Consider the following 27,495-nt stretch of genomic DNA (forward strand, 5'->3'; position numbering starts at 1 on the left):
GTCATTACACTATTATTTCTACGTCATTCCGATATTTCCACTTCATTACGCTATTTCTACGTCATTGCGCTAATTCTACGTCATTGCGCTATTTCTACGTCATAACGGTATTTCCACGTCATTACACTATTATTTCTACGTCATTACGATATTTCCACTTCATTACACTATTTCTACGTCATTGCGCTAATTCTACGTCATTGCGCTATTTCTACGTCATTGCGCTATTTCCACATCATTGCGCTATTTCCATGTCATTACGCTATTTCTACGTCATTGCGCTATTTCTACCTCATTGTGCTATTTCCACCTCATTGTGCTATTTCCACATCATTGCGTTATTTCCACGTCATTACGCTACTGTATTTCCACTTCATTACGCTATTTCTACGTCATTGCGCTAATTCTACGTCATTGCGCCATTTCTACGTCATTACGATATTTCCACGTCATTACACTATTATTTCTACGTCATTACGCTATTTCCATGTCATTACGATATTTCTACGTCATTGCGCTAATTCTACGTCATTGCGCTATTTCTACGTCATTGCGCTATTTCTACCTCATTGTGCTATTTCCACATCATTGCGTTATTTCCACGTCATTACGCTACTGTATTTCCACTTTATTACGCTATTTCTACGTCATTGCGCTAATTCTATGTCATTGCGCTATTTCTACGTCATTACGGTATTTCAACGTCATTACACTATTATTTCTACGCCATTACGATATTTCCACTTCATTACGCTATTTCTACGTCATTGTGCTAATTCTACGTCATTACGCTATTTCCACGTCATTACGCTATTTCCACGTCATTACGCTATTTCCACGTCATTACGCTATTTCTACGTCATTGCGCTATTTCTACGTCATTGCGCTATTTCTACGTCATAGCGGTATTTCCACGTCATTACACTATTATTTCTGTCATTACGATATTTCCACTTCATTGCGCTATTTCTACGTCATTGCGCTATTTCTACGTCATTGCGCTATTTCCACGTCATTGCGCTATTTCCACGTCATTGCGCTATTTCCACGTCATTGCGCTATTTCTAAGTCATTTCGCTATTTCCACGTCATTACGCTATTTCCACGTCATTACGCTATTTCTACGTCATTGCGCTATTTCTACGTCATTGCGCTATTTCTACCTCATTGCGCTATTTCTACTTCATTGCGCTATTTCTACCTCATTGCGCTATTTCTACCTCATTGTGCTATTTCCACGTCATTACGCTATTTCCACGTCATTACGCTATTTCTACGTCATTGCGCTAATTCTACGTCATTGCGCTATTTCTACGTCATTACGGTATTTCCACGTCATTACACTATTATTTCTACGTCATTACGATATTCCCACTTAATTACGCAACTACGTCATTGCGCTAATTCTACGTCATTGCGCTATTTCTACGTCATTGCGCTATTTCCACATCATTGCGCTATTTCCATGTCATTACGATATTTATACCTCATTGCGCTATTTCTACGTCATTGCGCTATTTCTACCTCATTGTGCTATTTCTACCTCATTGTGCTATTTCCACATCATTGCGTTATTTCCACGTCATTACGCTACTGTATTTCCACTTCATTACGCTATTTCTACGTCATTGCGCTAATTCTACGTCATTGCGCTATTTCTACGTCATTGCGGTATTTCCACGTCATTACACTATTATTTCTACGTCATTACGCTATTTCCATGTCATTACGATATTTCTACGTCATTGCGCTAATTCTACGTCATTGCGCTATTTCTACCTCATTGTGCTATTTCCACATCATTGCGTTATTTCCACGTCATTACGCTACTGTATTTCCACTTCATTACGCTATTTCTACGTCATTGCGCTAATTCTACGTCATTGCGCTATTTCTACGTCATTACGGTATTTCCACGTCATTACACTATTATTTCTACGTCATTGTGCTAATTCTACGTCATTACGCTATTTCTACGTCATTGCGCCAATTCTACGTCATTGCGCCATTTCTACGTCATTACGCTATTTCTACGCCATTACGCTATTTCCACGTCATTACGCTATTTCCACGTCATTACGCTATTTCCACGTCATTACGCTATTTCTACGTCATCACGCTATTTCTACATTACGCTATTTCTACGTCATCACGCTATTTCTACGTCATTACGCTATTTCTACATCATTACGCTATTTCTACATCACGCTATTTCTACGTCATTACGCTATCTCTACGTCATTACGCTATTTCTACGTCATTGCGCTAATTCTACGTCATTGCGCTATTTCTACGTCATTACGGTATTTCCACGTCATTACACTATTATTTCTACGTCATTACGCTATTTCCATGTCATTACGCTATTTCTACGTCATTGCGCTAATTCTACGTCATTGCGCTATTTCTACGTCATTACGGTATTTCCACGTCATTACACTATTTCTACGCCATTACAATATTTCCACTTCATTACGCCATTTCTACGTCATTGCGCCATTTCTACGTCATTACGCTATTTCCACGTCATTACGCTATGTCTACGTCATTACGCTATTTCTACATCATTACGCTATTTCTGTCATCACGCTATTTCTACATCATTACGCTATTTCTACATCATTACGCTATTTCTACGTCATCACGCTATTTCTACGTCATTACGCTATTTCTACGTCATTACGCTATTTCGGCGCCATTACGCTATTTCCGCGTCATTACGCTATTTCCACGTCATTACGCTATTTCTACGTCATTGCGCTATTTCCACGTCATTACGCTATTTCTACGTCATTGCGCTAATTCTACGTCATTGCGCTATTTCTACGTCATTACGGTATTTCCCCGTCATTACACTATTATTTCTACGTCATTACGCTATTTCCATGTCATTACGATATTTCTACGTCATTGCGCTAATTCTACGTCATTGCGCTATTTCTACCTCATTGTGCTATTTCCACATCATTGCGTTATTTCCACGTCATTACGCTACTGTATTTCCACTTCATTACGCTATTTCTACGTCATTGTGCTAATTCTACGTCATTGCGCTATTTCTACGTCATTACGCTATTTCTGTCATCACGCTATTTCTACATCATTACGCTATTTCTACATCATTACGCTATTTCTACGTCATCACGCTATTTCTACGTCATTACGCTATTTCTACGTCATTACACTATTTCGGCGCCATTACGCTATTTCCGCGTCATTACGCTATTTCTACGCCATCACGCTATTTCTACGTCATCACGCTATTTCTACGCCATCACGCTATTTCTACGTCATCACGCTATTTCTACGTCATTGCGCCAATTCTACGTCATTGCGCCATTTCTACGTCATTGCGCCATTTCTACGTCATTGCGCTATTTCTACGTCATTGCGCCAATTCTACGTCATTGCGCCATTTCTACGTCATTACGCTATTTCCACGTCATTACGCTATTTCTACGTCATTACGCTATTTCTACGTCATTACGCTATTTCTACGCCATTACGCTATTTCCACGTCATTACGCTATTTCCACGTCATTACGCTATTTCTACGTCATTGCGCTATTTCCACGTCATTACGCTATTTCCACGTCATTGCGCTAATTCTACGTCATTGCGCTATTTCTACGTCATTACGGTATTTCCCCGTCATTACACTATTATTTCTACGTCATTACGCTATTTCCATGTCATTACGATATTTCTACGTCATTGCGCTAATTCTACGTCATTGCGCTATTTCTACCTCATTGTGCTATTTCCACATCATTGCGTTATTTCCACGTCATTACGCTACTGTATTTCCACTTCATTACGCTATTTCTACGTCATTGTGCTAATTCTACGTCATTGCGCTATTTCTACGTCATTACGGTATTTCCACGTCATTACACTATTATTTCTACGCCATTACGATATTTCCACTTCATTACGCCATTTCTACGTCTTTGCGCCATTTCTACGAAGTCGCGTCAGTAAGCAACTGACGGTTGTCAGTAAGACAACTGACGGTTGTCGGTTGTCAGCAACTGACTGGTTGTCAGTAAGCAACCAGTCGTGATCAGTGTCATTATGCTATTTCCACGTCATTACGCTATGTCTACGTCATTACGCTATTTCTACATCATTACGCTATTTCTATGTCATCACGCTATTTCTACATCATTACGCTATTTCTACATCATTACGCTATTTCTACGTCATCACGCTATTTCTACATCATTACGCTATTTCTACGTCATTACGGTATTTCTGCGCCATTACGCTATTTCCACGTCATTACGCTATTTCTACGCCATCACGCTATTTCTACGTCATCGCGCTATTTCTACGCCATCACGCTATTTCTACGCCATCACGCTATTTCTACATCATTACGCTATTTCTATGTCATCACGCTATTTCTACATCATTACGCTATTTCTACATCATTACGCTATTTCTACGTCATCACGCTATTTCTACATCATTACGCTATTTCTACGCCATCACGCTATTTCTACATCATTACGCTATTTCTATGTCATCACGCTATTTCTACATCATTACGCTATTTCTACATCATTACGCTATTTCTACGTCATCACGCTATTTCTACATCATTACGCTATTTCTACGTCATTACGCTATTTCTGCGCCATTACGCTATTTCCACGTCATTACGCTATTTCTACGCCATCACGCTATTTCTACGTCATTGCGCTATTTCGACGTCATTACGCTATTTCTACATCATTACGCTATTTCTACGCCATCACGCTATTTCTACGTCATTGCGCTATTTCGACGTCATTGCGCTATTTCTATGTCATTGCACATGCGCAGTCCTTTCAGTTTTGGTTTAGTGTTTACTTTCAATCGGATCGTAATCTCATTGGGGTCGAGCTCAATCGGATCGATTACGGTGTTTTATATGAAGGCTTTTAAGTGCGATTGAGCTGCCATTACTAACGGATTAATTGGTTGCATGTAAACGTAGCCAGTGTGTTAATAATCTTGAATCAGAATAAGTTCCTCTTGCAGCATCTCTTCTCTGATGATGTGGGCGGGGCTATAATAACCTGTCACTCACATGAGATCAGCCAATAGCAAACCACAACCATCCAATCAATTGCTCACAGACACAATCAAGCCCCGCCCACATTTGTTCTTGTTCCTGAAGCGTTTCACTCGATATACGACACTATAGAGGAGAGAAGACAAAAACAACTTCCCTTTCATGACTTTATTTCTCTCATCTTGACTGCTGTAATCGACCTCTACAGTCTCTGCTCTTTAAAGTTGTGGAATCACTTTCATGTGTTGTTGGGGCACATGGGAACATAGAGATGATGTTTGGTCCAGTGCTGGATGCAGAAGTGTGTGTTTCGGCTTAATTTGGAAGCAAGCAAGCGTCCGGGTCCCTGCGTGTGTGTGTGTGTGTGCCCTGTTACACCCATGACTTACAGCTGAAGTGTGTGAGATAAGATTAAACCGGTCATGAACACGTCAGTCTCCCTGAACATCAGCGCGTCACACAGTAAATGAGCTGAAACTCACCGTTCAGGCCTCTTCCCTCACACACATGAGGAACACACCTCGGCTGTAGACCTTATTCACAGCAGCGCCATCTGTGATGTGTAACGGGAATGACAGCGAGGCTGTGAGGGACAGACGTGCATCTCTTGTACTGGTATTTAATGTGTTCTGGGATTGTTCTGCTCATGAAACACTGGAAAAATAACTTTCCAAGAAATTTCAGTTGACAAAAAACTCCCGACAATATAAGCTGTGGAAAACTGTAGGTAATCTAGGAGCTTCACACAGCTTCTTCCAGCGGATGAACACTGGACACACGGCACATCTATCCCTCACAGCCTCACTGTCACGGCGCCGCTCTGAAGAAGGCCTATAGAGAGCCCGAGATGTCTACTCTTAACCACTGAGAGCGAGAGTAAACCCTCTCTGTGTACGCACGAGTTTCTCAGTACAGAGGGAGCAGAGCGCGTGTGTGTGTGTGTGTGTGTCCCACCCTGGATCCGCCCGGTTCACTGTAATCTCCCTCTGCAGAAACATGAGGTCAGCTCTAGATTACTGCATTACACACACCCTGAACACACACACACACACTTTCTTTTCAAAGCAAGTGCAGTCAGGGTTTGTGTTTTAATTGAGACATCAATCTGTTCCCATGTTGACCTCACACATGTTACTCTTGTGAGAGAGTGTGTGTGTGTATAAATGAGTGAGTGTGTGTGTTTGTTTAAATGTGAGTTTGTGTGTGTGTGTGTGTGTGTGTGAGTGTGTGTGTGTGTGTGTGTAAATGAGTGTAAGTGTGAGTGTGTGTGTGTGAGTAAGAGTAAGTGTGTGTGAGTGAGAGTGTGTGTGTTGTAACAGTGACCCGACATACTTTAATGGCCGCCATGCACTTGCTCTGCACCGGGAACACGGGCAGGTCTTCGCTCTTGTCCAGAGTTCTGCAGATCTTCCTGTAGTTCATCAGGTCATCAGGGCCGATCAGCAGCAGACTGAGACCCGCTCTAGCGGCCCGAGCCGTCCGCCCGCTGCGATGCACATACGTCTCAGAGGTGCGGGGGACCTACACACACACACACACACACACACAGATGAGGAGGTGCTCATAGAGATCACACACACACACACTGATGAGGAGGTGCTCAGAGAGATCACACACACACACACACACACACAGATGAGGAGGTGCTCAGAGAGATCACACACACACACAGATGAGGAGGTGCTCAGTGACACACACACACACACACACACACACACACACACACACACACACACACACAGATGAGGAGGTGCTCAGAGAGAGATCACACATACACACACACTGATGAGGAGGTGCTCAGTGACACACACACACACACACACACACAGATGAGGTGGTGCTCAGAGAGAGATCACACATACACACACACACACACACACACACACTGATGAGGAGGTGCTCAGTGACACACACACACAGTACCTGATAGTGGATCACATGCTGAACGTTGGGGATGTCCAGCCCTCGAGCCGAGACGTCTGTGGTGAGCAGCACACAACTGAGAGAGGAGAGAGAGTGAGTCCTCACACACACTCACACACACTCTGCACTTCATCTAGTGTCTGAAGCTTATTCCGTTGAACTGTTTATCAGGTGTAGTGAAGCACTGAGATTCAGACTCTGGCCTGGACACACTCATGACGCTCTTGTGAAGTGGATCAGAACCTTTCATCAGTTGCACATGAGTTCTGAACAGTACTCGATCTCGCCTCAGCACAACTCTGAGATCCACTTCAAATTAGGACTATAATTTAAAATAGCTTTTTGTATAATTGTATTAATGTTCATGAATTTTAGTGATGCATGTGATGGCTGTCATAAACATTAAGGATTGATTCATACATTAAATACTGAAGAACACGTGGAGTAAAAATATAATGAGTATGTAATATAGTGTGTGTGTGTGTGTGTGTGTGTGTGTCAGAAGATCCTCTAGAGTTACTCTTCTGGAGAGTGTGTTCACGGAGAGGCTTCTCTGAGGATAACGTGACGTTACTGTTTTACTGACGGCTGAAACACTGACTGATGGACTACAGGAAGTTGTTCTGAATCTTCTGATGTTCACTGATGTTTATTTGCTGCTGTAACTAGTAGTAAAGAGGAAGAGATGATCGGTTCATATGTTACACACATTACACACACACACATTTACTGACTGAATTTACTGATGAAATGACCGTTTTAAAGAGTTTGATTCATATGAGCAACATAAAAGCACAAAGATGATTGTGATCATTAGATGGCAGGAGCTACAAATGATGTTTAGTTTTGAATCAATCAGTACCAATTAAAATCGAGAAATCGCTGTTGTAGTTTATCCATGTTGTGGCACAAGAAATGCTTAAAGGGACATATCATGCAAATCTGTCGTTCTCCGTGTGTCAGTGCTGTAATCGGTGCTTCTACCAACACAGAAAACGTGAAAAGTGAAACCCAGTAACTGTGTTCTGGTCAGTCTTTCTCTACAAGCATGACAAAAACAATTCTGACGTATGAAGAGGATCTTATTATAATATTACCGGCCCTTAATCTGCACGTTTACACACACCAGCCGACATTTGGTTCCACACACGACAACAGAGACCAGTTCTAACGCAATGATGAAGATCCAGCAAAGCCTGAAGCTGTTCTGTGGTTGAGCACAGACGAGCACTGAACACTATTGACCAGAACATGTCACCGCTGTCTTATAAAGACCTCAGGAACTGTGGACACTTGTGGAGAAGTTAAACATGATGATGAGATGATCTAGGGGTGGGCGATATGGCAAAAATATCATATCACAATTTTTTTCAGGAAAATCACGATTCACGATTTTATCACGATTCTTTTTTATGTTGGTTTTACTATTTTGTGACTGAGCATCACAGCCAAACTAATGTCCATATTCTAAAAACAATGCCTTAGGTAACAAAATAAAAAAAAATGGCAGACAGGGGCGAAGATAAAAATTAGGGATGTCCCGATCAGGTTTTTTTGCCCTCGAGTCCGAGTCCGAGTCATTTGATTTTAAGTATCTGCCGATACCGAGTCCCGATCCGATACTTCTATAATGCAAAAAAAAAAAAAAGAATAAAGAAGAGCGAAAAAAACAGATCCAGGATGTTCCTTATTTTTTATTTAATTCACATTATTTTAACATTCAACAACTCTGTTAACAAACAGAGCACTTCTGTGAGGTAGCTTGAACAATCAAGTAATAAATAAATTCTTCACTTTTGGACTTTAGTGCAACAGTAAATATTTAAAAAGTCTAATATATAAACAAATAGCACCTCAACTTAAAATATCCGGTAGGCATGTAAACAAATAAAAAATAAAAGTGCCACAGTGTTTGCAAAGCCAGTAATGTGCTTTTAGGAACTGCACTCCTAACTCTTACGCCGGTTTCACACTGCACTGTTAGCAGAGCGTGCAGCGCGTATTTTTTTCGCCGCCCATGTTAACAGATTAAACCAGGCTTTAGAGCATTCACACCGCGCGCAGAGGCGGCGCGGCAGTGCGTAGCAGAGCAGCAGTGCCGTGATCGTTTCGGCGCGGAGTCTATTTTTGCTGCGCCGCTTTTACTGAATTAAAGTGACAATACATTGATCATGGCCAAAATACACCGCAGTTTTATCCAAAAAGTGCATTGATGATATCTATTGTGTTTTAAACAGTCAATCAAATGACCAACAGCAATTTAAAAAGAAAACAAATGTCCAAAAACAAACTTGTTGCCATAACAATAAAAACAAAGATGAACCAAAAGTTATATAAATGAAATTATTAATAAAATAAGCTTCTTGACAAGTCTTTTTTCTTAAATGTATTTGAAAACGAAATAAAGCAATGCCAACTTATCCATTATAGACTCTGTCTGTACACAACCCGCGGTTCAGCCGCGCGTGACAAACGCTGCCAGTGTGAAAGCAAAACGCGCGTGTCCTGCTCCTGCTCACCATACGCACTGCTCCTGCGCTGCTTACACTCTAATAACGCGTGCAGTGTGAAACCGCCGTAACTCTGTGTCACCGCATAATAGAGGTGTTAAAAAATAATGAGAATATAAATACATATATATCCGAGTCCTGATCGGGAGGTAACGTCCGATTCCGATCGAGTCTGAAAACACGCGATCGGGCCCGATTTCCGATCACGTGATCGGATCGGGACATCCCTAATAAAAATATTTGTCATTATTTTCTTTGTTATTAAATATTAAGATCAAAGATACACATTACACATACACAACTTAATATACAAATTAAATAAACAGTGCTTTATGTTTTCAGCTACAGTAGGTGTATTTAACAGTAGCATTGAAGAAAGTAATTAAATGAACAAATTTGAAAATAAAACAAAACAGACTTCACTGTATAAATTATACGTTGATACTTAAGTTGATAAGTTTCTTTCTTCTGTTGAAAATAAAAGTTATTTTTGAAGAATGTGGGTAACCAAACAGTTGATGTAACCCAGTGACTTCCATAGTATATCTTTCTCCTATGGTCCTAAGTCAATGGGGACCAGCTACTGTTTAGCCACATTCTTCAAAATATTAATATTAGAAAAATATTACAAAATATTAGAAGAAAATTAATGCAGGTTTGGAACAACATTAGAGTGCGTAAATGATGAGATCATTTTTATTTTTGGGTGAACTATCCCTTTAAGGACAAGCGGCAGCGTGTTTACTATAACTACTGTCTCTTTAAGAGTTGCGCGCGATGCGTCTAATATACACGCATTTGACAAGCAGATTTTCTCTCAATTTTCTCAAGTTTGCTTTCACTTTAGACATAACCGACTTTGTTTATGTAAACCTTGTGTGTATTTAACAGTATAAGCACAATAAGACTCGAAAGATAACTTAGTCCAGTATCCAGGCACTGGTAGACAGGCTTTTAGTGCATGTGAGCTTCACATGTACGCGCTGAGAAACGCACACGTTAAGGCTGATTTATACTTCTGCGTCAGACCTACGCCGAAGCCTCTACGCTGTAGGCAATGCGTTGGTTTTCATTTATACTTCTGCGTCGTTGTCCGCGTTCACGCGCGCAGAGGGAGCGTGTGAAACCCGAGGGAGTGCTCCTAGCAGACCAATCACAGCGCTTGTGTCCGCGTAGAGTTGACGTGTTGTTACATTTTTGGAGAGGTGCACGTCAGGGTACACACAGCCTACGACGTAGCTACGGCGTGAGTTCGACGCAGAAGTATAAATTGGGCTTTAGAACAGCGCATCAGCACGCAAATTAAATGTTTAACCGACAAAGCATTAAAGCATTTAACATTAACATTTTATGTGAATATAGCCTACGTTGCGTTGTTCAGTATGTTGGGACAGAGGCGCCAGAACTGATAAAATGCACGATTCTACGATATTTCTTTAAAAACAGATCGTGGAGACATTTTAATCGTCCACGATCAAAAATCGTCATATCGCACACCCCTAAGATGATCAGTGTAACTCCACTGTGTGTGAGTGTGTTGTCACACAGGGCGTGTGTGATGCGTCAGTGCAGTAGTACTGGGATAGTAGTGCCTGTAGGTTAGTAGATATTGCATGCTGCATGCTGCTTCTGCTTGCTACATTCTGCTTACAGCTACTGCCATCGACTAGCCCTTGTGCAAGGGCGAAAAGAGGAGCCAAGTGCGTAAGTCTCCTCCTGTTGGTACATAGCCTCTCCACCGCCAAGTCTCCTACAGTGCCTCCTTGCGGCCACACACGGTAACTGGGCCCTAGCGGACCCAGGCTGAACTGTAGGGGATCTCGGAGCAGCAGTGGGCCCCAGAGGCGCGGTGTGCAGGCCCACCAAGCAGTGGACATGCCCTGGCACCCGCCAACCACAGCCCCAGCTATGGGTAAATGGTCCCACTGCCTTGTGGGGTAGCCTATAGAGGCAAAGGCTAAGGGAGCACACCCTGAAAAAAAAGACAAAAGACCTCAACGACGGAACAGGCGGAGGATGATGGCTGACTTAAGTGGAGCATCACAACGGCTGGGAAGGCGGATGAAGGCTGCAGCAGTGATGGGTCCCCAGTCGTCTTGGACTCCATGCCACAGGATCCTGACCCAGACCTGCCAAGGACCGTGTGGTGGTTGTCTGTGCACCAGCCTCCACACGTTAAACAACGCTACGCACAGGCGTCCTCCACAAAGGCAATCCACCCTACCACCCCGGATAAAGTCCTATGGCGACCAGCAAGTGGCGACGGGGGCAGGTTTGTGTAGTCTGGAAGCCCCTAGTCATGAGCTGGCACATCAGGCGATGGGTGTCAGAACCAGTTGCTGGGCTCTTGGAACGAGGCAGAAGAGCTCTTCGGCAGCTACACCCATGACTAAGCAGTCCTATTCAGGATCCACTCTGCTTACCCCACATGGGGAAGGGGCTAGAAAAGGTGCCCTAAAAATAGCCTGCCTCATACCTCCCGACTGGATTACCGCGTCCAGAGGGAACACCCCATTTGCGGTCAGAAACAAAAGAAATTAAATTTTGGAGCCTGGAATGTGCGCACTCTGATGGACAGCACCTCCAGTGACAGACCTGAGAGACGAACCACCATCATAGCCAGAGAACTGCAGAGATGCCAGATTGATATAGCCCGACGGGCAGGTGAAGGGCAGCTGAAGGAGGAGAAAGGTGGCTACACTTTCTTCTGGAAAGGAAAGCCAGCCGATGAGGCTAGAAACCATGGAGTTGGACTTGCCATCAAAAACCAGCTTGTCAACCACCTCTCCGAACTTCCTGTGGGGATCAGTGAGCGCCTCATGACAATCCGTCTGGTGTTGGCCAACAACCAGACAGCGACAGTAGTGAGCGCCTATGCCCCTACCCTAGACTCTGACGTGGAAGAAAAAGAAGCCTTCTACGCCTGCCTGGAAGAAACCCTGTCAAAAATCCACAGGGAGGACAAGATCATCCTCCTTGGAGACTTCAAGGCTAGGGTAGGCCGGGACCAACATCTCTGGAAGGGCACTCTTGGCAAGGAGGGCATCGGGAATATCAACTCAAACGGAGTGCTGCTTCTGAGTAAGTGCGCTCAGCACAACCTCGTCATCACCAACACTCTCTATCGACAGAAAAACAAATTCAAGGCATCTTGGAGACACCCTCGCTCCAAGCAATGGCACCTCATTGATTATGTCATTGTAAGGGCCAGAGACCGCTGTGATGTGAACATCACAAGGGCCATGATAGACTGACAACTGCTGGACAGACCACCGCCTTATCCGATCCACAACGTCCATCAAACTTAAAAAAAGGAGGAGGATTCAGAAGAAGCAGACACGGCGAAGACTGACAGCCTGAATGAAACTGCCATCCAGCAGCTACTTCAGGACTCTCTCGAGAAAAGTCTTCAGCAAGAATATCCTGATAACATTGAAGAGCACTGGGGCCTTCTCAAATCCACCATCCATGACTAATGCAAATCCACCCTTGGGTATCAGTCCAGGAAACATCAGGACTGGTTTGATGAAAATGACACAGAGATAGAACAACTTATCTACAGAAAACGAAAAGCCTTCCGAGAGTGGCAAAATGACATAACATGTGAGGCCAAAAGGGCAGCACACTCCAGAGCCAAGGCTGACGTTCAGAGATTGACGAGGGAGCTCAAGAGCAAATGGTGGACAGAAAAGTCTCTAGAACTCCAGAGACTGGCAGATTCAGGTAACACCAGAGGCTTTTTTAGTGCCACTAAGGCTGTCTATGGCCCTAGCCACCGCGGCTTAAATCCCCTGCACCCAAAAGATGGACAGACTCTTTTAAAAGACAATGACTCCATCAACGCACGTTGGAAGGAGCACTTTCAAGAACTTCTGAACCGTGACAGCTCAGCCAGCTGAGGATCCTGGGGAAAATCCTGAGGATCAACTGGGAAGACAGACGTACAAACTCCAGTATTCTGGAGGAAACGAATATGCCCAGCATCACTACCACCATAATGCAGCACCAACTCCGATGGACAGGACATGTCATCCGCATGCCCAACAACCGTCTCCCAAAGCAGATCCTGTACTCCCAGCTAAAAGAAGGACAGCGAGCCCCTGGTGGGCCAAAGAAACGCTTTAAGGACAATATCAAGACCAGCCTGAAAAAGTTTAACATCACGTCCGGCGACTGGGAGAATCTTGCGTTTAACAGGGACTACTGGAGAAAAGCAGTGCAGGAAGGTGCAGCACACCACGAAACAGAACTCCGCCGCGCCGCAGATGCAAAGCGGCAACACCGCAAGGACAAACAGAGAAAGGCTCCACCACCACACATCACCTCAACCTTCCAATGCCCACATTGCACCAGAATCTGTGGATCACAGATCGGCCTCTACAGCCACCTGAGGATCCACAAATAAGGCGACCCGACGGAAAGGACAGTCATACTCGTTTCGAGTGACCGCCGAAGAACTCCACAACAAAGGGACACACACAAAAATGGCGCATTTTTGCTCAAACCCAATAAGAGCAAATTTGACAAGCTGTAATAAATGATCTGGTATTTTGAGCTGAGATCTCACAGACACATTCTGGGGACACCATAGATTTATATTACATCTTGTGAAAGGGGCATAATGTGTCACCTTTAATAAACAAAATTGTTTCGGTCAATGATTTCAGCCCTTCAAAATAATTTCCACCAAAACCTAAAATTGCTGTTCCGGCTGAAGTGTTTGATGTGCGAGACGTCAGTGCATCATCTGTGTATCGAGCGAGACGTCAGTGCATCATCTGTGTGTTGAGCGCGCAGTATATCTGGCCAGAGCGTGCGTGTGTGAGCGGGCCGTCTCTCTCACCTGTCCTTCTCAGCGAAGCGCTCCAGGTTCTTCAGCCGCTGCTTCTGGTGCATGTTAGCGTGCAGACACAGCGGAGCGCAGTCCAGGATGGTCAGCAGTGCCGTCAGCCGCTTGATGCAGTCGATGCTGTTGGCGAACACCATGCTGCGGCCCGGGAACTGCAGCAGGAAGTAGTACAGGAACAGGTCCTTGTCCTCCTTGGTGCAGTTGATGCGGCTCTCCGTCAGCGTCTCCACCGTGGCCTCCTTGCGCGTCAGGTCGATGACCTTGGGCTTGTCCTTCATGCCCACCCTCTCCATGAGGATCTGCAGTTTGCTGCGCTGCTCGGCCCTCTTCTTCTTCTTCTGCGTCAGGCGCAGCGGCAGGCTGTGCACCAGGGTGAGCGTGGCCGAGAACACGAACGTCTGCCGCCTGGGGTTAGAGTGCGTCGTGTTGAGCATCTCCAGCAGACTCTCCAGCTCCGAGAAGTGGCCCTTCTCCACCATGCGGTCGGCCTCGTCGATCACCAGACACCTGAGGATGAGGATGAGCAGCAGTGCAGACAATATTAGCCAGACTAGTGTTGCCGACCACATAAAATGTTGTGTTTATCGCAATAATAATGATAAAGTTGTGCTTATGACGACAGTAAGCCAATTTCAGGAGTATGACAGCTGATAGACGCTTCTTTCAAAAGTAAGTGTGTGTGTGTGTGTGTGAAAAACAGCGTCGAAGGTTTGTATTTACAACATTTAGCGGTGCTGAGCATTGTAGCCAATCAGACATGTCTGTTGAGCGCCGATCGGCCAATCAGAAGTGCTTGAATTACTCAGAATCGAGTAAGTGGTCACTGTGTATATTAATTTCAAACTAGTGCTGATTTTGGAGTAAATAACGTACAGCTGTTGTTCATGACTTCATGAGAAAAAATTGTGATGGGCGTGTGTTGATATTGTGTTGATATTGTGCTGATACTGTGACGGGCGCGTGCTGATATTGTGACGGGCGTGTTGATATTGTGACGGGCGCGTGCTGATACTGTGACGGGCGCGTGTTGATACTGTGACGGGCGTGTTGATATTGTGACGGGCGTGTGCTGATACTGTGACGGGCGTGTTGATACTGTGACGGGCGCGTGTTGATACTGTGACGGGCGTGTTGATATTGTGACGGGCGCGTGCTGATACTGTGACGGGCGCGTTGATATTGTGACGGGCGCGTTGATATTGTGACGGGCGCGTGCTGATATTGTGACGGGCGCGTGCTGATACTGTGACGGGCGTGTTGATACTGTGACGGGCGCGTGTTGATACTGTGACGGGCGTGTTGATATTGTGACGGGCGCGTGCTGATACTGTGACGGGCGCGTTGATATTGTGACGGGCGCGTTGATATTGTGACGGGCGCGTGCTGATATTGTGACGGGCGCGTTGATATTGTGACGGGCGCGTGCTGATATTGTGACGGGCGCGTGCTGATATTGTGACGGGCGCGTGCTGATATTGTGACGGGCGCGTGTTGATATTGTGACGGGCGCGTGCTGATATTGTGACGGGCGCGTGTTGATATTGTGACGGGCGCGTGCTGATATTGTGACGGGCGCGTGCTGATATTGTGACGGGCGCGTTCTGATATTGTGACGGGCGCGTGCTGATACTGTGACGGGCGTGCTGATACTGTGACGGGCGTGTTGATATTGTGACGGGCGCGTGCTGATACTGTGACGGGCGTGTTGATAATGTGACGGGCGTGTGCTGATACTGTGACGGGCGTGTTGATACTGTGACGGGCGCGTGTTGATACTGTGACGGGCGTGTTGATATTGTGACGGGCGCGTGCTGATATTGTGACGGGCGCGTTGATATTGTGACGGGCGCGTTGATATTGTGACGGGCGTGTTGATATTGTGACGGGCGCGTGCTGATATTGTGACGGGCGCGTGCTGATATTGTGACGGGCGCGTTGATATTGTGACGGGCGTGTTGATATTGTGACGGGCGTGTTGATATTGTGACGGGCGTGCTGATATTGTGACGGGCGCGTGCTGATATTGTGACGGGCGCGTGCTGATATTGTGACGGGCGCGTGCTGATATTGTGACGGGCGTGTTGATAATGTGACGGGCGTGTGCTGATACTGTGACGGGCGTGTTGATACTGTGACGGGCGCGTGTTGATACTGTGACGGGCGTGTTGATATTGTGACGGGCGCGTTGATATTGTGACGGGCGTGTTGATATTGTGACGGGCGCGTTGATATTGTGACGGGCGCGTTGATATTGTGACGGGCGCGTTGATATTGTGACGGGCGTGTTGATATTGTGACGGGCGTGTTGATATTGTGACGGGCGCGTGCTGATATTGTGACGGGCGCGTGCTGATATTGTGACGGGCGCGTTGATATTGTGACGGGCGTGTTGATATTGTGACGGGCGTGTTGATATTGTGACGGGCGTGTTGATATTGTGACGGGCGCGTGCTGATATTGTGACGGGCGCGTTGATATTGTGACGGGCGCGTGCTGATATTGTGACGGGCGTGTTGATATTGTGACGGGCGTGTTGATATTGTGACGGGCGTGTTGATATTGTGACGGGCGCGTGCTGATATTGTGACGGGCGCGTTGATATTGTGACGGGCGCGTGTTGATATTGTGACGGGCGTGTTGATATTGTGACGGGCGTGTTGATATTGTGACGGGCGCGTGCTGATATTGTGACGGGCGTGTTGATATTGTGACGGGCGCGTTGATATTGTGACGGGCGTGTTGATATTGTGACGGGCGTGTTGATATTGTGACGGGCGTGTTGATATTGTGACGGGCGCGTGCTGATATTGTGACGGGCGCGTTGATATTGTGACGGGCGCGTGCTGATATTGTGACGGGCGCGTTGATATTGTGACGGGCGCGTTGATATTGTGACGGGCGCGTTGATATTGTGACGGGCGCGTTGATATTGTGACGGGCGTGTTGATATTGTGACGGGCGTGTTGATATTGTGACGGGCGCGTGCTGATATTGTGACGGGCGCGTGCTGATATTGTGACGGGCGCGTTGATATTGTGACGGGCGCGTGCTGATATTGTGACGGGCGTGTTGATATTGTGACGGGCGCGTTGATATTGTGACGGGCGTGTTGATATTGTGACGGGCGCGTTGATATTGTGACGGGCGTGTTGATATTGTGACGGGCGTGTTGATATTGTGACGGGCGTGTTGATATTGTGACGGGCGCGTGCTGATATTGTGACGGGCGCGTGCTGATATTGTGACGGGCGCGTTGATATTGTGACGGGCGCGTGCTGATATTGTGACGGGCGTGTTGATATTGTGACGGGCGCGTTGATATTGTGACGGGCGTGTTGATATTGTGACGGGCGTGCTGATATTGTGACGGGCGCGTGCTGATATTGTGACGGGCGCGTGCTGATATTGTGACGGGCGCGTGCTGATATTGTGACGGGCGTGTTGATAATGTGACGGGCGTGTGCTGATACTGTGACGGGCGTGTTGATACTGTGACGGGCGCGTGTTGATACTGTGACGGGCGTGTTGATATTGTGACGGGCGCGTTGATATTGTGACGGGCGTGTTGATATTGTGACGGGCGCGTTGATATTGTGACGGGCGCGTTGATATTGTGACGGGCGCGTTGATATTGTGACGGGCGTGTTGATATTGTGACGGGCGTGTTGATATTGTGACGGGCGCGTGCTGATATTGTGACGGGCGCGTGCTGATATTGTGACGGGCGCGTTGATATTGTGACGGGCGTGTTGATATTGTGACGGGCGTGTTGATATTGTGACGGGCGTGTTGATATTGTGACGGGCGCGTGCTGATATTGTGACGGGCGCGTTGATATTGTGACGGGCGCGTGCTGATATTGTGACGGGCGTGTTGATATTGTGACGGGCGTGTTGATATTGTGACGGGCGTGTTGATATTGTGACGGGCGCGTGCTGATATTGTGACGGGCGCGTTGATATTGTGACGGGCGCGTGTTGATATTGTGACGGGCGTGTTGATATTGTGACGGGCGTGTTGATATTGTGACGGGCGCGTGCTGATATTGTGACGGGCGTGTTGATATTGTGACGGGCGCGTTGATATTGTGACGGGCGTGTTGATATTGTGACGGGCGTGTTGATATTGTGACGGGCGTGTTGATATTGTGACGGGCGCGTGCTGATATTGTGACGGGCGCGTTGATATTGTGACGGGCGCGTGCTGATATTGTGACGGGCGCGTTGATATTGTGACGGGCGCGTTGATATTGTGACGGGCGCGTTGATATTGTGACGGGCGCGTTGATATTGTGACGGGCGTGTTGATATTGTGACGGGCGTGTTGATATTGTGACGGGCGCGTGCTGATATTGTGACGGGCGCGTGCTGATATTGTGACGGGCGCGTTGATATTGTGACGGGCGCGTGCTGATATTGTGACGGGCGTGTTGATATTGTGACGGGCGCGTTGATATTGTGACGGGCGTGTTGATATTGTGACGGGCGCGTTGATATTGTGACGGGCGTGTTGATATTGTGACGGGCGTGTTGATATTGTGACGGGCGTGTTGATATTGTGACGGGCGCGTGCTGATATTGTGACGGGCGCGTGCTGATATTGTGACGGGCGCGTTGATATTGTGACGGGCGCGTGCTGATATTGTGACGGGCGTGTTGATATTGTGACGGGCGCGTTGATATTGTGACGGGCGTGTTGATATTGTGACGGGCGTGTTGATATTGTGACGGGCGTGTTGATATTGTGACGGGCGTGTTGATATTGTGACGGGCGCGTGCTGATATTGTGACGGGCGCGTTGATATTGTGACGGGCGCGTGCTGATATTGTGACGGGCGCGTTGATATTGTGACGGGCGCGTTGATATTGTGACGGGCGCGTTGATACTGTGACGGGCGCGTGCTGATATTGTGACGGGCGCGTTGATATTGTGACGGGCGCGTTGATACTGTGACGGGCGCGTGTTGATACTGTGACGGGCGCGTGTTGATACTGTGACGGGCGCGTTGATATTGTGACGGGCGCGTGCTGATATTGTGACGGGCGCGTTGATATTGTGACGGGCGTGCTGATATTGTGACGGGCGCGTGCTGATACTGTGACGGGCGCGTTGATATTGTGACGGGCGCGTTGATATTGTGACGGGCGCGTGCTGATATTGTGACGGGCGCGTTGATATTGTGACGGGCGCGTGCTGATATTGTGACGGGCGCGTGCTGATATTGTGACGGGCGCGTTGATATTGTGACGGGCGCGTTGATATTGTGACGGGCGCGTGCTGATATTGTGACGGGCGCGTTGATATTGTGACGGGCGCGTGCTGATATTGTGACGGGCGCGTGCTGATATTGTGACGGGCGCGTTGATATTGTGACGGGCGCGTTGATATTGTGACGGGCGTGTTGATATTGTGACGGGCGCGTTGATATTGTGACGGGCGTGTTGATACTGTGACGGGCGCGTTGATATTGTGACGGGCGCGTGCTGATATTGTGACGGGCGCGTTGATATTGTGACGGGCGTGCTGATATTGTGACGGGCGCGTGCTGATATTGTGACGGGCGCGTTGATATTGTGACGGGCGCGTTGATATTGTGACGGGCGCGTGCTGATATTGTGACGGGCGCGTTGATATTGTGACGGGCGCGTGCTGATATTGTGACGGGCGCGTGCTGATATTGTGACGGGCGCGTTGATATTGTGACGGGCGCGTTGATATTGTGACGGGCGCGTTGATATTGTGACGGGCGTGTTGATATTGTGACGGGCGTGTTGATATTGTGACGGGCGCGTGTTGATATTGTGACGGGCGCGTGCTGATATTGTGACGGGCGCGTGTTGATATTGTGACGGGCGCGTGCTGATATTGTGACGGGCGCGTGTTGATATTGTGACGGGCGTGTTGATATTGTGACGGGCGCGTGTTGATATTGTGACGGGCGCGTGTTGATATTGTGACGGGCGCGTGCTGATATTGTGACGGGCGTGTTGATATTGTGACGGGCGCGTGCTGATATTGTGACGGGCGCGTGCTGATACTGTGACGGGCGCGTGCTGATACTGTGACGGGCGCGTGCTGATACTGTGACGGGCGCGTGCTGATACTGTGACGGGCGTGTTGATAATGTGACGGGGGCGTGCTGATACTGTGACGGGCGCGTGCTGATACTGTGACGGGCGTGTTGATAATGTGACGGGCGCGTGCTGATACTGTGACGGGCGCGTGCTGATACTGTGACGGGCGTGTTGATAATGTGACGGGCGCGTGCTGATACTGTGACGGGCGCGTGCTGATACTGTGACGGGCGCGTGCTGATACTGTGACGGGCGCGTGCTGATACTGTGACGGGCGTGTTGATAATGTGACGGGCGCGTGCTGATACTGTGACGGGCGTGTTGATAATGTGACGGGGGCGTGCTGATACTGTGACGGGCGCGTGCTGATACTGTGACGGGCGTGTTGATAATGTGACGGGCGCGTGCTGATACTGTGACGGGCGCGTGCTGATACTGTGACGGGCGTGTTGATAATGTGACGGGCGCGTGCTGATACTGTGACGGGCGCGTGCTGATACTGTGACGGGCGCGTGCTGATACTGTGACGGGCGCGTGCTGATACTGTGACGGGCGTGTTGATAATGTGACGGGCGCGTGCTGATACTGTGACGGGCGCGTGCTGATACTGTGACGGGCGCGTGCTGATACTGTGACGGGCGCGTGCTGATACTGTGACGGGCACGTGCTGATATTGTGACGGGCGCGTGCTGATATTGTGACGGGCGCGTGCTGATATTGCACGGGCGCGTGCTGATATTGTGACGGGCGCGTTCTGATATTGCACGGGCGCGTGCTGATATTGCACGGGCGCGTGCTGATATTGTGACGGGCGCGTTGATATTGTGACGGGCGCGTTGATATTGTGACGGGCGCGTTGATATTGTGACGGGCGCGTGCTGATATTGTGACGGGCGCGTGCTGATATTGTGACGGGCGCGTGCTGATATTGTGACGGGCGCGTGCTGATATTGCACGGGCGCGTGCTGATATTGTGACGGGCGCGTTCTGATATTGTGACGGGCGCGTGCTGATACTGTGACGGGCGCGTGTTGATACTGTGACGGGCGTGTTGATATTGTGACGGGCGCGTGCTGATATTGTGACGGGCGCGTGCTGATATTGTGACGGGCGCGTTGATATTGTGACGGGCGCGTGCTGATATTGTGACGGGCGCGTGTTGATATTGTGACGGGCGTGTTGATATTGTGACGGGCGCGTGCTGATATTGTGACGGGCGCGTGCTGATATTGTGACGGGCGCGTGCTGATATTGTGACGGGCGCGTGTTGATATTGTGACGGGCGCGTGCTGATATTGTGACGGGCGCGTGCTGATATTGTGACGGGCGTGTTGATATTGTGACGGGCGCGTGTTGATATTGTGACGGGCGTGTTGATATTGTGACGGGCGCGTGCTGATATTGTGACGGGCGCGTGCTGATATTGTGACGGGCGCGTGTTGATATTGTGACGGGCGCGTGCTGATATTGTGACGGGCGCGTGTTGATATTGTGACGGGCGCGTGCTGATATTGTGACGGGCGTGTTGATATTGTGACGGGCGCGTGTTGATATTGTGACGGGCGCGTGTTGATATTGTGACGGGCGCGTGCTGATATTGTGACGGGCGTGTTGATATTGTGACGGGCGCGTGCTGATATTGTGACGGGCGCGTGCTGATACTGTGACGGGCGCGTGCTGATACTGTGACGGGCGTGTTGATAATGTGACGGGCGCGTGCTGATACTGTGACGGGCGCGTGCTGATACTGTGACGGGCGCGTGCTGATACTGTGACGGGCGTGTTGATAATGTGACGGGCGCGTGCTGATACTGTGACGGGCGCGTGCTGATACTGTGACGGGCGCGTGCTGATACTGTGACGGGCGCGTGCTGATACTGTGACGGGCGCGTGCTGATACTGTGACGGGCGCGTGTTGATACTGTGACGGGCGTGTTGATATTGTGACGGGCGTGTTGATATTGTGACGGGCGCGTGTTGATATTGTGACGGGCGCGTGTTGATATTGTGACGGGCGCGTGCTGATATTGTGACGGGCGTGTTGATATTGTGACGGGCGCGTGCTGATATTGTGACGGGCGCGTGCTGATACTGTGACGGGCGCGTGCTGATACTGTGACGGGCGTGTTGATAATGTGACGGGCGCGTGCTGATACTGTGACGGGCGCGTGCTGATACTGTGACGGGCGCGTGCTGATACTGTGACGGGCGTGTTGATAATGTGACGGGCGCGTGCTGATACTGTGACGGGCGCGTGCTGATACTGTGACGGGCGCGTGCTGATACTGTGACGGGCGCGTGCTGATACTGTGACGGGCGCGTGCTGATACTGTGACGGGCGCGTGTTGATACTGTGACGGGCGTGTTGATATTGTGACGGGCGCGTGTTGATATTGTGACGGGCGTGTTGATATTGTGACGGGCGCGTGCTGATATTGTGACGGGCGCGTGTTGATATTGTGACGGGCGCGTGCTGATATTGTGACGGGCGCGTGCTGATATTGTGACGGGCGCGTGCTGATATTGTGACGGGCGTGTTGATATTGTGACGGGCGCGTGTTGATATTGTGACGGGCGCGTGTTGATATTGTGACGGGCGCGTGCTGATATTGTGACGGGCGTGTTGATATTGTGACGGGCGCGTGCTGATATTGTGACGGGCGCGTGCTGATACTGTGACGGGCGCGTGCTGATACTGTGACGGGCGTGTTGATAATGTGACGGGCGCGTGCTGATACTGTGACGGGCGCGTGCTGATACTGTGACGGGCGCGTGCTGATACTGTGACGGGCGTGTTGATAATGTGACGGGCGCGTGCTGATACTGTGACGGGCGCGTGCTGATACTGTGACGGGCGCGTGCTGATACTGTGACGGGCGCGTGCTGATACTGTGACGGGCGCGTGCTGATACTGTGACGGGCGCGTGCTGATACTGTGACGGGCGCGTGTTGATACTGTGACGGGCGCGTGTTGATATTGTGACGGGCGTGTGCTGATACTGTGACGGGCGCGTGCTGATACTGTGACGGGCGCGTGCTGATACTGTGACGGGCGCGTGTTGATATTGTGACGGGCGTGTGCTGATACTGTGACGGGCGTGTTGATACTGTGACGGGCGTGTTGATACTGTGACGGGCGCGTGTTGATACTGTGACGGGCGCGTGCTGATACTGTGACGGGCGCGTGCTGATACTGTGACGGGCGTGTGCTGATACTGTGACGGGCGCGTGCTGATACTGTGACGGGCGCGTGTTGATATTGTGACGGGCGTGTGCTGATACTGTGACGGGCGTGCTGATACTGTGACGGGCGCGTGTTGATATTGTGACGGGCGCGTGTTGATACTGTGACGGGCGTGTTGATACTGTGACGGGCGTGTTGATACTGTGACGGGCGCGTGTTGATACTGTGACGGGCGCGTTGATACTGTGACGGGCGCGTGTTGATACTGTGACGGGCGCGTTGATATTGTGACGGGCGCGTGTTGATATTGTGACGGGCGCGTTGATATTGTGACGGGCGCGTGCTGATATTGTGACGGGCGCGTTGATATTGTGACGGGCGCGTGCTGATATTGTGACGGGCGCGTGCTGATATTGTGACGGGCGCGTGCTGATATTGTGACGGGCGCGTTGATATTGTGACGGGCGCGTGCTGATATTGTGACGGGCGCGTTGATATTGTGACGGGCGCGTGCTGATATTGTGACGGGCGTGTTGATATTGTGACGGGCGCGGGCTGATACTGTGACGGGCGTGTTGATATTGTGACGGGCGCGTGCTGATACTGTGACGGGCGCGTGCTGATACTGTGACGGGCGCGTGCTGATACTGTGACGGGCGCGTTGATATTGTGACGGGCGCGTTGATACTGTGACGGGCGCGTTGATACTGTGACGGGCGCGTGCTGATACTGTGACGGGCGCGTGCTGATACTGTGACGGGCGCGTTGATATTGTGACGGGCGCGTGCTGATACTGTGACGGGCGCGTTGATACTGTGACGGGCGCGTGCTGATATTGTGACGGGCGCGTTGATATTGTGACGGGCGCGTTGATATTGTGACGGGCGCGTTGATATTGTGACGGGCGCGTGTTGATACTGTGACGGGCGCGTTGATATTGTGACGGGCGCGTTGATATTGTGACGGGCGCGTGCTGATATTGTGACGGGCGCGTGCTGATATTGTGACGGGCGTGTTGATATTGTGACGGGCGCGTTGATATTGTGACGGGCGCGTGCTGATATTGTGACGGGCGCGTTGATATTGTGACGGGCGCGTTGATATTGTGACGGGCGCGTTGATATTGTGACGGGCGCGTGTTGATACTGTGACGGGCGCGTTGATATTGTGACGGGCGCGTTGATATTGTGACGGGCGCGTGTTGATACTGTGACGGGCGCGTTGATATTGTGACGGGCGCGTTGATATTGTGACGGGCGCGTGCTGATATTGTGACGGGCGCGTTGATATTGTGACGGGCGCGTGCTGATATTGTGACGGGCGCGTGCTGATATTGTGACGGGCGCGTGCTGATATTGTGACGGGCGCGTGCTGATATTGTGACGGGCGCGTGCTGATATTGTGACGGGCGCGTTGATATTGTGACGGGCGCGTTGATATTGTGACGGGCGCGTTGATATTGTGACGGGCGCGTGCTGATATTGTGACGGGCGCGTTGATATTGTGACGGGCGCGTGCTGATATTGTGACGGGGGCGTGCTGATATTGTGACGGGGGCGTGCTGATATTGTGACGGGCGCGTGCTGATATTGTGACGGGCGCGTGCTGATATTGTGACGGGCGCGTTGATATTGTGACGGGCGCGTTGATATTGTGACGGGCGCGTGCTGATATTGTGACGGGCGCGTGCTGATATTGTGACGGGCGCGTGCTGATATTGTGACGGGCGCGTTGATACTGTGACGGGCGCGTTGATATTGTGACGGGCGCGTTGATACTGTGACGGGCGCGTTGATATTGTGACGGGCGTGTGCTGATACTGTGCTGTGTGTGTGTGTGTGTGTGTGTGTGTGGTACCGCAGCTGTCGCAGGTCCTGCAGGTGTGCGTGTCTCTCTTTGATCAACTCCCACAGGCGTCCTGGTGTGGCGATGATGATCTCGGGCCGTCGCATCAACATCCGCTGCTGCTTCTGCATCGCCATCCCACCCACCACTAACGCCGTCTTGATACCTGCTCAACATCACATCACAACACCATCACATTATCCCACCCACCACACCATCATCACAATATCATAGCATCACACACACACACACACATATATTGTATATCAGATGAAGCCACACTGACCTGTGAAGCGAGCCACGGCATCGATGTGGTGTTTGACCTGAACGGCCAGCTCTCTGGTGGGGGTCAGGATAAGACCGAGCAACGGCTGCTTCTGCGGTTCATCAGCGCTAGCACAGTCATCCGCTCCAGCTTCAACAGCGCTAGCACAGTCATCCGGTCCTCCATCAGCGCTAGCACAGTCATCCGGTCCTCCATCAGCGCTAGCACAGTCATCCGCTCCAGCTTCAACAGCGCTAGCACAGTCATCCGCTCCAGCTTCATCAGCGCTAGCACAGTCATCCGCTCCAGCTTCATCAGCGCTAGCACAGTCATCCGGTCCTCCATCAGGAGCGCTGCAGTCCACACCACTCTCGGCCTCATCGTCCGGTCCAGCTGGATCAGGAGCGCTGCAGTCCTCCTCGTCCTCCTCGTCCTGTGGCTCATCGCTCGCCTCTCTCGCAGGACTCGAGTCCGACGGCAGGTACAGACTCTCCACACGCGTCTCTGCATCATCAGGGTTCCTGCGTTCATCCGTCTGCTCGTGGCTCGACGCTTCCTTCCATTCCAGAATCATGTGGATCATCGGAATACCGAAACACAGCGTCTTCCCACTGCCTGCAGTCGATAAGAACACGGACAGGATCAATAAGTGTGAGCGACATGATGAACTACGGCTTACTGTGACACCGTTACAGCAGCTCACGTGATTTAGAAACGCTCAGCTTTGATCAGCGAGTGCTAGAGCTGTGCCATTAATCACATTTATTTCAGCTTCCAATGAACATGAAAACACAATAATCGAGATAAATCAGTCACTGCACTTGACTGAACGACTTTAGTAGCTTCAAGAATCAAAGGCAAGTTTATTTATATAGCACATTTCATACACTATGGCAAAGTGCTTTACAGAAAGGAATTAAAATAAATCACTAAATAAAAGCAAGGAAAATTTAAAGAGTTCTAAAAGAAATTAAAAGAGATATATGATACAGTTATAAAATTAGGTACTATACGGTTATCCACACTTAATTATTTACGTGTGGTCACGTGTGGTCCGGATAAATTATAGTTCCGTATAGTTCCTAAAATAATTTAAAAGAGTAAAAAGATGATACATAGATAAACTTCTCATCTGGCAAAAAACTGGTGTATCATATTGAGGTGAGACTAAAGGATATTAAAAAAAAAATAGAAATTTAGGGTGTATTCACACCAGGAAAGTCCGATATTTCACTTGCTTTGGTCCGGACCAAATAGAATGTTGATTTTTTTTGTTTGGTACGGTTCGCTTTCACACTGCTCTTTTTGCAAGTGAACCAAAATGTGTAAACAAAACCACACGTGTGCTAAGGTCGTCCATTCATTGGACAGGAATTCTCAAGCAGGGAAAAGCATGAAGTGCACAAACAGGCTCAGCATGGAGATATTTCATAATGTAATATTTGTTATTTTACTGATTTGGTGTTATTCTCTACAAACGCAATATGAAGAAACTATATGGTATAGATAAAAGCCCGCCCGCACTGACAATTGATTGCTTGGGTCCTTACATGCGCTTCGTGAGGCACACTAGCTGGCACACACGCAAGGTCTCTCGCTCCCTCTCTCTGCCGTGCGCGCGCTCTTGCTCGCTCGCTTCAGACACCATTATGCTAAAATGTCCGTTTTGTTAAGTATCCTCATAAGAGCAGTCAAATAAAAAGGCGCAGTTTTCTGCAATTGGGTCGGTTCATGTTCACACCGTAAACGAACCGTACCAGAGTTCGTTTGGAACCGTACCGAGACC

General features: G+C 49.0%; 1 protein-coding gene across 1 annotated transcript in view; it reads right to left on the reverse strand.

The window, feature by feature from the left end:
* ddx24 (DEAD (Asp-Glu-Ala-Asp) box helicase 24) overlaps positions 1-27,495 on the reverse strand; it is a 35,119-nt gene that overhangs the window by 3,804 nt on the left and 3,820 nt on the right. The window contains exons 3-8 of the mRNA XM_084097116.1: positions 26,022-26,324; positions 25,731-25,892; positions 25,457-25,610; positions 14,336-14,848; positions 6,983-7,058; positions 6,392-6,580 (exon numbers count right to left, since the gene is read on the reverse strand). Of these exons, the coding sequence (XP_083953242.1) occupies positions 6,392-6,580; positions 6,983-7,058; positions 14,336-14,848; positions 25,457-25,610; positions 25,731-25,892; positions 26,022-26,324 (1,397 nt within the window). The remainder of the gene's footprint in view (positions 1-6,391; positions 6,581-6,982; positions 7,059-14,335; positions 14,849-25,456; positions 25,611-25,730; positions 25,893-26,021; positions 26,325-27,495) is intronic.

Source organism: Abramis brama (assembly GCF_963993115.1).
Source record: "Abramis brama genome assembly, chromosome: 21".
NCBI lineage: Eukaryota > Metazoa > Chordata > Actinopteri > Cypriniformes > Leuciscidae > Abramis > Abramis brama.